The sequence below is a fragment of the Sinohyriopsis cumingii genome, chromosome 12, assembly GCF_028554795.1.
Source record: "Sinohyriopsis cumingii isolate HCF-2022 chromosome 12, ASM2855479v2, whole genome shotgun sequence".
NCBI classification, from domain to species: Eukaryota; Metazoa; Mollusca; class Bivalvia; order Unionida; family Unionidae; genus Sinohyriopsis; species Sinohyriopsis cumingii.
This window is the reverse complement of record NC_142972.1, coordinates 32,858,133-32,870,797: the sequence shown is the minus strand read 5'-3', so window position 1 is coordinate 32,870,797 and position 12,665 is coordinate 32,858,133. Positions and strand designations below refer to the sequence as shown.

General features: G+C 33.3%; 1 protein-coding gene across 1 annotated transcript in view; it reads left to right on the top strand.

Annotated features, from left to right (window-relative positions):
• The first annotated feature begins 1,074 nt into the window (after nt 1-1,074).
• Nucleotides 1,075-12,665, top strand: part of LOC149786213 (Golgi-associated PDZ and coiled-coil motif-containing protein-like) — a 50,586-nt gene continuing 38,995 nt past the window's right edge. Inside the window, exon 1 of the mRNA XM_089976590.1 lies at nt 1,075-1,327. Coding sequence (XP_089832716.1) covers nt 1,115-1,327 — 213 coding nt within the window. The 5' untranslated portion in view covers nt 1,075-1,114. The remainder of the gene's footprint in view (nt 1,328-12,665) is intronic.

Below are 12,665 nucleotides of genomic sequence, written 5' to 3'. Positions count from 1 at the left end.
ACTAAAATACAGAAATGTCCCAACTTTTCGAGCTAAATAAGCTCGTCATAAGGGGAAAACGTCAGAGGAATACACAATTTATATGTACCAAACAAATACTGAACAGAAAGACCAAGATAAATTCTTGACTTATAAATATAAGAGTGATACATAAACAAGAGTAAAATGGAGAAATATATCAACAAGAGTAAAGAAAAATGTATATAAAAACAAGAAGAAATATAAAAATGGTCCCAAAGTGGGTAAATTAAATGTATTTTATGCTGCCATCAGCCTAAACATTTTTTTATAGCACAATTTAAAGAAGGAAGGCTTAAAGAAAATACATTATAAACTACTTTCAAGTGAAACCAATATTGAAAGCCAATGGCGCCGCAAAGGCTTGAGTCGCTCAGGAATAATATTCTTTACTGGCGCCCCAATTTTACTACTGAGAACAGTTGTCTTTTTAATGTTACTTGCCCCTTCCCCCCAAAAAACTTTGTCAAGAATTGACCAAAGTGAACACGAAACAGGATAAAATTTTCAGTTTCCGTAAGTAAGGGGAAAAATCAAAACGGAGCCCAGTTCGCCTGAAATCAGGAGGAAATCCAACATCCCCTACCCTACCCCCATACCGTTAACGTCAAAATATGTAACTTTATAAAACACTACAATGAAGGGTTTGGGTCCAGTATCTAGCCAGTAAATTTGGTTTTCTCCCTGAAATGGTAAGACCACATTACACACAGCACTATCATGAACGATCTGCACGAACCTGAAATTGTTCACGAGATTGAAAACGCATTTTCTGACTTCTCTTTGGGGTATTGAAGTTTACCAACATTTTTTTCCTTGGACATTAATTCGAAACAATTCCCTTTTTAAGAAGGTTGTGGTCAATATAATTAATGCCTATATATCAATTAAAAAATAAAATGGACGACACGAATAAAGTTGGTTCAGGGAATTATTACAAACGACGTAGGCCGTACAAGCGAACAAACTAGCATATGTATCAGGGGAGGTAAGAACCACTCTAATAGACTGGTTCTAAACCCGGAGATTTAATTAGTTATGAGAAAAAAATCTTCTGAAATCCAGTATAGATGTAATGTAGACGTAAACAGCGAAAATGGCTGCTACTGTATCATTTCGGTGGCTGGAATTGTTAGAAAAAGAATTTGACAAAGCTTTTGTTGATTTGGACATATTGCTCGGAGAAATTGATCCAGACCAATGTGATCTTACTTACGATGGGAGACAAAAGATGACAGCCCTCAGCGCTGCATTTGCGCAACTGTGTCACAAAGCACAAACAATTTTTCAGAGCAATGCAAAACTTGAAGTGAGCATCTAGTATATACATTAGATTTAATTTTCTTTTGATGACACGGAGGTAACACTTATATTGATCCGACACGCATATTTTTATACTAATTTAACTGGATTAAGTCTAATAAATGTACAACTTAGCATGCGTATATCTGCAGCCTCCCCCCCCCCTTTCATGTGGGTGGGTGGATCAGTTTTCAAGAAAAGTATCTACCATCATGTCGGGTAATTCTGCGCAACGTTACGACATTCCTGTAGGCATTGGATCATGTGTTGTTTTTGGTCAAATATCCAATTTGTATCAAGAAAAAACGACCGTCCTTTAAGGAAGTAATATTCACAAAGTGTCCAAAAATAACCTACATTTCTACCCTAAATGCTAGTCCTACATGTAAGACATAGCACATTTTGATTTTGTTGAGGTGCTATGTCTTACTGTCCAAATAACGGCCTTGTATAGTGTGTTCCGATGTCGTTGACATCGGAATGAGTAATCAAAGTTTCAGAAACATCTCACACATTTGGCAGCCTATATCGACATTTTCTTACTAATTTATGTGTAATTAATATACTTACTGTACTGTCTTTATCCTGGTGGAATGAAAATATGACACTAGCAAAAGGGTGCATTTTCATGTTCCGTTGACATACATTTGAATTTGTTGCAATGCGACGGTAGTCGAGGTATGCCGAAGTAAGTTCAGGTAGGTTGATGTTTGGGATTTGTTTCTTGAACGAAACGAACCGTTGCTTATAGTTCCAATAGGCATAATATATTTTTTATTCATTTCGTTAAAAAATAATGTTTCAACTTTATCCGATTTCAGCATTCTCGGCTTTCATCGCTTTCCAGCCAACTGAAAAGTAGGCCAAAGAAACTTGAAAACGGGTCCATTTCTTTTGTGAGAATTTGAATTTATTAGAGAAAAGGCATCATAATAAGTAAAGTCTGATAAAACATTATAACTTTACTCTGTAGAAAAGCGTCATTATTTTAGTTGTCAGTTGTGTGAAATATTCCTGAAAAATTTACTTTCGATACGATGTTAGTCGACATCAAATCACACTACACAGCGCCATTATTTAGGCTGTAAGACCCTGACGCCCACAACATAAATATCAGCGTCGGGTCTTACAGGTAGGACAACACTAAATGCATATGAAAATGTGATTCTAAATGTCAACATGAAGACCCAAGGCATGACCTTCTAGAACTTGTAACCCAGAAAATCCTATTACTATGTATCTTTTAGAATCATACGAACGAATAAAATACATTATATATAAGATGGAAATTTATACCTTAAAACAATACTGCATTTTAATCCAAGTTTCCAATTTTGCAAGAAGTTGTCCCACACGTATAAAATTGTCTGCTATCTAAAATGTAAACTTACTGCTTGAATGGGAATCTCAAGAAATTCCCTGACGTATAGTATGTTTCTAACTTCTTTAGTAATTTTTTTCCAATAAATGAGACATTGTAAACACATTACATCCTATTCATTACTGTTTCTCTTCAATGGAATAGCTTTTTTTATATATAAAATGTTGGACTTTGCTAAAAAAAGTTTTACAAGATTGGTTTAGTTTGCTTAATATCTCTTGCCATTTATTGGCATTGTTACATTGAATTTTGTAAAACTAGCTATAAACCTGACCTAATTATTTGACTGAAATGCTGACAGAATGAGACCAAAGTAATGTATTTTACTTCCATAGCCTGAGGAACAAACATTGCATCTTTTCAAAGCTATGCACAGAATAGGCTGACGTATTGCGAGTCATGAAAACATAAGGGTGTTATCTTGGGTGTCAAAAATCAATATTATTTTGAAGAGAATATTCAGGTGACAATCGCCTCTTTTCAGTTGGTAAGCATTGTTGAATTTTATTTTAGTCTGTCAAATTCGGTGTGTGTTTTGCTTCAGTATTGGTGACAGAAACCTTACATGTGCAGAAATGCCCAATAGCAGTGTATACCATCACGTCAGCCAATTCTGTGTGTCAGGTAATTCTTCACAGTGATGCATCATTTCTATAAACATTGGATCTCATATTGTTTTTGGTAAAACAACCCAATTTGTATCACGAAAGAACAATTATCCTTTAATTAACGAAGTGATATTCATAAAGTGTACAAAAATATCCCACATTTCTACTCTAAATGCATATGAAAATGTGATTTCTAAATATCAGCATGAAGACCCACTCCATGACCTTCTTGTTCTTGTAAACCAGAAAAACATTTGATATTTATATTTTAGAATCGTGCAGATAAATACTGTAATTAAAATATGGAAATGTTTACCTAGAACAATTCTGCATCTTAATCCAATTTCTAGTTTTGGAAGAAGTTGTCCCACACTTACTTTATTGTCTGCTATCCAAACTTCAGCTTGCAGCTAGAACAGGATTCCCAAGAAAGTTCCCATTTTATAGCCTGTTTCTTAATTCATTAGTAATTTTTCCGCATAAACAAGATGTTGTAAACACATTACATCCTATTCATTGTCGTTTCTCTTCCACATAATAGCTTATTTTTTCAGAAATGTTGAACTGTTACTAAAATATTTTTACAAGATCGGCCTAATTTGCTTAATATCTCCTGGCATTTAGTGGCAATGTTACGTTGAATTTTTGTAAAACCAGATATAAACCTGACCTAATTACTTGACTGAAATACTGACAAAAAGAGTCCAATGTAATGTATTTCATTTCTATAGCCCAATGCATATACATTATATTTTTTCAGAGCCATGTGCAGAAAAGGCCAACATGTTGCGAGTCATGAAAACATGGGTGGTATCCCATGTGTCCAAAATTAATATTATTTTTGAACAGAATGTTCTGGTTACAGTTGCCTCTTTTCAAATGTTAAGCATTGCAGTCTTTTATTTTTGTCATTTGGTTGAATTCAGTATGCGTTTTGCTTCGATATTTGTGATGGAAATCTTATGTGTGCAGAAAAGCCTGACAGTGGTATACAGTTGAATGGAATTAAATTTTGAATGGGTACTTAATATGATGAGTTGAAGTATGACAGTTGTTTTACCCCAAGATCAATATTAAGAGATATTTTGTCCATCCAAATTTCTTGGTTATCTCCATCACTTTTCAAATGGTTCATTGTTTTTTTAATTTAGAAAAAACGCTTTATGTAGGAAGGTGGGTTATTAGCCCATCAACAGGTGCCCATAGTTCTCAAATGTAAGACGCCTCCCTTGATATTTGTGTTGTTTAAGTTGCAAACTTACTGCCTAAATAATGGTGCTGTATAGTGTGTTCAAAGTCAACTAACACTGGAACAAGAAGTCAGATTTTCAGGAGTATCTCACAGACTTGGCAGCCCATATTGACACATATGTACAATTAAAGTCATCTTGCTTTTGATGGACTTTACTTACTCCTATTTCATGAATGTTTCATATTAATTCTAGGGTCATTGCAAATATTTTCAGTCTGTTCATTTTGATTATTACAGAAATACTGTATTTTAAACAGGTTAGTACCTGGATACCCACTGGCATCTGTACTAATTGCATAAATTCTTTTTTAAATACAAAAATTATTACTGAGCAGAAATTTTCTTTTTAACTTAATGAATAAAGAGCAGTACTAAAATTTTATTTGTACATGTAGTCTGTATATTAAGTCCGACAAGAAGATAATTGAAGCACATTCCAAAAATGTATACTGACTAATGATAATTGACATTTTCCAAGGAAGCAAAAAACATCACTGGTTATATCAATCTCTCTGTATAATATGTAAACTCATTATTACAAAGAATGATGTATATAAAAAAATTGTTTTATTTTTTTATAGTTTGTACTATAGAACAGTTTTCATTAAAGATGTCATAGGTACCGGTATATGGTGCTAAGATAGACTTCTGTTCTAGGCACTGTTTCATATGGTTTGCTTTATATACTGCTAGAAACCAATTTTATGTCAAAGTATTTAAAATTTACCTCATTGTATTTCTCAGTCCATATTATAAATCCAAAATTTGGAATGTTTCTTTTGAGACATTATTGTTAAAAATAGCATCAAAGCTCAACACCTTCCAGACTGACTGTTGTCAACAAGTGTTGCAACTGACCCTGAGTTTCCATTAGGATTTGAAAGTGAAGGGTCATGGACTCTTGGGCTGAAAATTCCAGATGAAAAAGAACAAGAGAACAGCATGGAGAAAGAAAATACAGTATTAAAAAACTAGTTTACATTTATTGATAAACTCAGAAATCATCAGAGTTTTGTTTACTACACAGATAATGCAATTACAACAAAATATCAAGAGGAGACCATAAGGATATTTGAACAACACATATTACATTGTTATGCAGTATTTATAAGCCTTAATAGACAAATATTACAGTTACTTCATGAAATGAATTACATAATCGTTTTGGCATTCAGATTGTTTCAGAACTATGTTTACATTGAAGTTACTCGTGTCCAGACCGCCCTCCATTGTTCAGATCAATTTGCATAATTTGGCATGATCCCTTCATAATCTAGATTTGGTTTTTATGCACATATTAGCTTCCCATTGAATTCATTCAGCTACACAATAGCAGCAGGTAACGTATTACTGATATTAAAATGTATGTTTTTTTTTTTTGTGGGGGGGACGGGGGTAAACTAATTTTAATGATGTAATAATTAAATGATGCTATTGCCAGATTCCCTCTTCCCACCCAGCACTGGTGTCGTGCTAGTGGTCTCCATTCTTGGAAAAGGATGAGGATTACTGGGCATGTGCTGGGTCATTTTGGAAGTCACCCTATGAGAGGATGAATTGTCATCATACAAATGAGGATAACATCTGTTTTAGAAAGGGGTAACCTATCTGGCAACAGGTAAGTACTACATCATTAACATAAGTTTACCTCCCCTTTTAAAAACAAAACAGCAACAAAGTTCTTTAATGTTCCACTAGTGTTTGGATGTAACCCTTCATTTTTAATTACTAGTGAGGTCACTCATGAGGTATGTGTAGATTTAATATTTTTGTTTGAGTTGAGCAGTTAAAGTAGTTATAGAGAGTATTACAAGTTAATTTTACATGGAAACAATATGTCTGACACTTTTTTCAAGAAGACATTTTAGGAAGATGGTTGTTGTGGGGTTTAACGCCATTTTTCAGCATACGATAGGCTATGCATGGCGGCTAGTATTAATGGTGGAGGAAGAACCTGGGAAGAACCACCAACCCACGAAAAGCTACTGGCAAGCTTTCTCACATACCCACATTGTCAGAATCCTAGACTCGATCCCATGCAGACAGGTGAGATGGCAGTGATCCGTAACGGAGAATTCTTTAGACCACTCGGCCACTCAGGGCCACTTAGGAAGATGGTACTAAGAAAATATAAACGCATGACCATTGCAATTTTGTCAGCAACCTTTTCAGTAGAAAACCAAATATGTTTACATAGATTGAGACAATTTGAACATGAGACAAGAATGAGATTTTTAGATTTGTAAATTGTGATTTTATTTGCTGTTGTTCAGCTTTTATTTGATTCATTGGAAGATATAGAAGATATGAATCCAGACTGATTTTATGTGAATTTTGTACAGAATTTCATGCAAGATTCCCACCATTGTTTTATTAACTATACTGATTTTGTTGCTTGTAAAGAGAATAGGAATCCAGCCTCGTCTTATGTGCCTTTTTATAGAGAATCAAATGCAAGATTTTCAAATTTGTTTCATTATCTACTGCCCTGGGCCCAGGTGGCAGAGTGGTCTGAGGTGCTCATGATTAGAGATCACTGACATATCACCTCTGTTTGCATGGGTTCAAGTCTCAGCTTGGCCAGTGTGGGTATGTGAGAAAGTTTACCAGTAGCTTCCCATGTGTCTTAGGTTCTTTCTGCATTCTTCCTCCACCAAATATACTGGCCACAATGTATAGCCTATCCTGTGCTGCAAAATGCTGTTAAACTTACAAAACCGAGATCCGCCACCAAATTTGATCTAGGTTTGTTCTAGGTATGGTCATGGCAAGATTTGTAAAAAGATTTTGTTTGAATGCTAGCAACTGTTTATTTGTCTAACATTTCTTTGTAACAATCCTTTTTCTTAAAAGAATTGTAGAAGTTTGTCATGCAGCTTTTGATCCTGTTTATTGAAAATGGCCCCTGTAATAAGTTCAGAGACTTTCTGAGTCTTTTACTTGTACCAGTAACAATATTGCATTCAAGGAAATATTCTAAAGTTTACCCCCTTCCACTCTTAACTGCCATGCAGTGTAATATATTAAATACATTAAAAAAAACTGAAAAGAAAAGAAGAGATTTAGAAGAGAAAGGGATATATATCTGCCACTCTACTTACGTAAACCAGCTTTTAGTGTCAAACTTGATCATGTTAAACACTTTTCTCAGATTCCTTGGCACAAAAGTCAGGTATAACTTCCATCTCATCTCTCTTGAACACCAAGAGTACCACAGTGCAAGATCATTGGCCAAACTGTTAGATGAGGATACCGACCTACAGCATTGGAGAAGAGGAAACATAGTAGTTTTTTTAATATACTGTTCTTACCATACATACTCAGTCACTTATAAGTCAAGTCAAACTGCAAGCAACAATATCCTGATGTGCCATAGCATAATGCTCCAGCAGATCAGGGTCTGTGTAGTTTTGTTAATTACTCCTATCAAACTGCACAGGTACAGATCTGCCTGTGCAATTTGCAGTTTGCAGTTGTATAATATATATAAGGTATGTTGTAACAACTATCATTTGACAAACTTCTATCCTGCATGTAATCAATCATGTCATGTCAGGTTCCTTCGTACAATAATGTCAATTGTAATAATCTGATTGGTTTTACATTTGTTATGCATATTTGATATAATTATATCTGATTTAATATATATTTATTTCAGTTTAATTGTTTGTTTGTCAGTTTTAAATTTTATTTATTTTTCATTACATGCTATTGTAATGTAAATTTATTCACTAGAGATGATACCTTTTTCAGAAAATAGTTTGACCTTGACTGTTCATTTTGTAAACACCAGGTGTTGATCTAGATCCTGACCTTGATTCAGAATTAGTAGCAACCATGTAAATAAGTTCTATTTTTTGTTTTAAAATGATTGGTTGTTGTCGAGGTCATGATGGGACTACTGATTTAAGATGTAAACAACTTTTTTATTTTTTAGAGTAAAATTAGTGTTTTTCCTCAGGACCACACTGGGTGTACATGATCTTTAACAAGTATATAATTTTGACGAGGTTCTGGAAGATGATCACGTGACCCCCTTTTTACTTTTTAGAATACAATATAAACGTTGTTTTTGAGAGATATTCTCAATATTAATAGGGCTATTGCACTGGATGGTGACTGTTGTGCCGTTTGGTGTTATTTCACATTACTTGGATTCAAAAATATTCATTTCTTTTCCCTGGAAAATACATGTGCTTATATTAAATTCCTGAGGAAAGACAGCTCTTATATATTTCTTGTTTTCTACAAGTAATTATATACTTCAACACTACAGATTACAGCATAAGTCATCATCTTCCATCTTGGATTTTTCATCGGGACTTGAACTTGAAATCATTAGAACATTTTGTTATTAGGACTTCTAAAATTGTATTTGTGGCTTATTCTTGGATTATTTTTGGATTTGATTCTGTCAAACCCTAAGTTTATATTTGTTCATTTTTACAGAATTTCTCCAGGGAAATAAATTATTATATTTTTCAAAGCTTGTTGTTTTCTCTTGTGTTACTGTTTATTCGAGCCTAAACACATAAGACATTGGTATGTCAGTTGTAATCTGATCTGTTTTACATTAGTATGTCAATTGTAATAATCTGATCAATTTTACATTGGTATGTCAATTGTAATAATCTAATTGGTTTTACAATGGTATGTCAGTTGCAATAATCTAATTAGTTTTACGTTGGTATGTCAGTTGTAATTGATTTGTTTTACATTGGTATGTCAGTTGTAATAATCTGATTGGTTTTACAATGGTATGTCAGTTGCAATAATCTAATTAGTTTTACATTGGTATGTCAATTGTAATTGATTTGTTTTACATTGGTATGCCAGTTGTAATAATCTGATTGGTTTTACATTGGTATGTCAGTTGTAATAATCTAATTGGTTTTACATTGGTATGTCAGTTGTAGTGATCTAATTGGTTTTACATTGGTATGTCAATTGTAATAATCTAATTGGTTTTAATTGGGGTGTCAGTTGTAATAATCTAATTGGTTTTACATTGGTATGTCAGTTGTAGTAATCTAATTGGTTTTACATTGGTATGTCAATTGTAATAATCTAATTGGTTTTACATTGGCATGTCAATTGTAATAATCTAATTGGTTTTACACTGATATGTCACTTGTAATAGTCTAATTGGTTTTACATTGGTATATCTAGTATAATAATCTAATTGATTTTATATTGGTATTTCAATTGTATTCATCTAATTGGTTTTATATTGGTATGTCAGTTCTAATAATCTAATTGGATTTACACTAGTAGGTCAGTTGTAATAATATAATTGATTTTACACTAGTATGTCAGTTGTAATAATTGGTTTTACATTGGTATGTCAATTGTAATAATCTGATTGGTTTTACACTAGTATGTCAATTGTAATAATCAAATTGGTTTTACATTGGTATGTCAGTTGTAATAATTGGTTTTTACATTGGTATGTCAACTGTAATAATTTGATTGATTTTACACTAGTATGTCAATTGTAATAATCTAATTGGTTTTACATTAGTATGTCAGTTGTAATAATCTAATCTACTTAATCTAATTGGTTTTACATTGGTTACATGCATAATAATGATAACCTTTTTATACAGTTACTTATGAACTTTCAGTTAAGAAATTCATCTTACAGCATTTTCCTTTTTGTCACTGTCAACATTTTCACAGAAAGAAAAGAATGTAACCCACATGACCTTTTCTGCTTCTAATAGAGACTAGAATGTGTTCATGTAACACAGATGCCCCACTAATTTGCTGCATTGCAAACCATAAAAATAGAGTGACAAGATGGATAAAGTCAGTGCTGTATTATCATTATTATTAGTGACATGGTGGCATTGTGAATGATCCCTTTATTATCCAGTCATTTTGATAGAAAACATTTGGTCTGAATTTTCTCACAGTTTGAAATCTAGCTACAATTAGATCGCATTCTTCAAACATCTGTTCATGTAACTGCTATGGTCCCTCAATATAAACCCCTCAGTATAACACTACCCTTCTTATAACACAAGTCTTGTCATAGCCGCCCATTAAATTGTTTCTTGCTTTATAATTGCTACTTAATATATTTCTCTTTGCTGATGAAAACCATTTATAATGTGGTTGCACATTACTCTGTACAGCTAGCTATTCACTCAGTTACTACTAGGTGGCTGAGTGGTTTATAGCACTTGCCCTTACAGATTATTAGCCAGCTTGCCATTAGCTTTCCATAAGTCTGTGTTTCTTCCCAGGGATTTTTGGGTTCTCCATCCACCAAATATACTGGCTGCCACATATATCTTGTATACCTACTCTTGTTTCAGAAATTTACTTTAAATATTACTTGCACTCTCGAACCACAAATTTGTCCTGGCAGCCCCAACATTTTTGCTGTTTATTATTGTTGTTTCAGTGCACTAGAAGGAAACACATGTCAGAACATTTCAGTACAAAGCTTTCTCACTTATAATTTGAGTTTCTTTTATGACTTTATTGAACAGAGAATAAATGGAAGCATTATAATCATATACCATGAAGAAAAACATTTTCTGAAGATCATTCAGAATTCAACTTGTGTATCTGTGAATTAGTTTTATCCCCTTTTCATACCATATAGAATCAGTTAAAACTGCATGGTCTCAGATCTTCTCTTGCATAACATGCCAGCAGATCTGGGTGTATGCAGTTTGTTAAGAATAATCAGTACAACTAACGACATGGACCCTGATCTGCTGGGTATTATGCAGTGGGAGTTCAGTCTCTATGTTTGCAGTTAATCTTGACTTGCCAGGGGATATATATGGTATGCCATCTCATAAGTCGTAAGTATTATATTGTGATGCCTGTCTGCCAAGTTCTTCACTACATATTAGTTACCAAATCTTGATGTATAGCACCCTTTTGGTGTAAGGAAGAAACCTAGAATTTCAGGGTCTATAAAAAAAGAAAAATGTTTTCCGCACAATATTAGTTCTGTATCACAGACCTCGGCTAAACTTTGTGGATAGCTTGCAAATCAGGAACGGTAAAATTCTTTTCATTTTGGGATTGAAAGGTCAAGGATACTATGACTGAAAGAAGAAAACGTTTCCTGTCTTATAACATTAGTTCTACGTCACAGACCTAGACCAAACTTAATAGAAGACTTACACTTGGGGTATGGAGGAAGCCTATTGATCTTGGGATTATAAGGTCAAATGTGAAGTTAATTATGACTGAAAGGAGAAAAATCTGAATGAAAATGATGCAGATCTGATCATGAACATATCTGCACTTTGGTGAAGGAGTTCTGAAAACCAGACCTAAATGACCCTGGGATCAAGTTAGAGATTGGTGCTTGCAGATTGCGTAATGATCTTATGTGTGATTTGTATAAGTGTATTTTGAACATTCTTTCAACTTAGATATTTGTTTAGTGTCCAAGTTGATAATTAGCACTTTTTCATTGATTTCAAGGTCATAGTTTTTGACTCCATTTTTGAACTGTTATGGCTTGTAAGCATAAGAACACAAATAAGCATAAATGATTTTTTAAAATCATTTAACCTATTTTAAAAAAAAATCTCAAGAATACCTTGAATGATATCACTTGAATAACTTTTTTCCCCTAAAAAATCTACCTGTATATCAATGCATATTGTTAAAAATTTAGTAGTCTTGTATCCATGATATCAGGTTCCAGGAGAAAGGTCATAGAAGAATTATTTTTAATGCACTTGTAGTTATCTTATGAATTTGTTAACTCAGATGTGAGAAAATATTTTTTTTAAAACCAAATTTAGTGAGGTTGGAGTTTCTGAAGTATGTCATGTTTTCAGTACTCAGCAATTACTGTTAAAAAGAATAGACTTGTTTTGGATTCTAGGAGATTCTTTTTGGCTAGTTAAGTCTTAGTTCCTTTAGGGGACTCTTGTTCCATCTTTATTTTAGTGATAAAATTTGATAATTATGCATTTGTTTTTGCTTTTTAAAATTTCAAATGATTATGCAAGTGAACAAAAGCATATAAATGAGCAGATATAATTTTTTAAAAACAGTAATTTAAAAAAAAAGAACCTTGTCTGATCTCACTCCTATGTGTTATAATTCACCTCTAGCTAGCTCATAT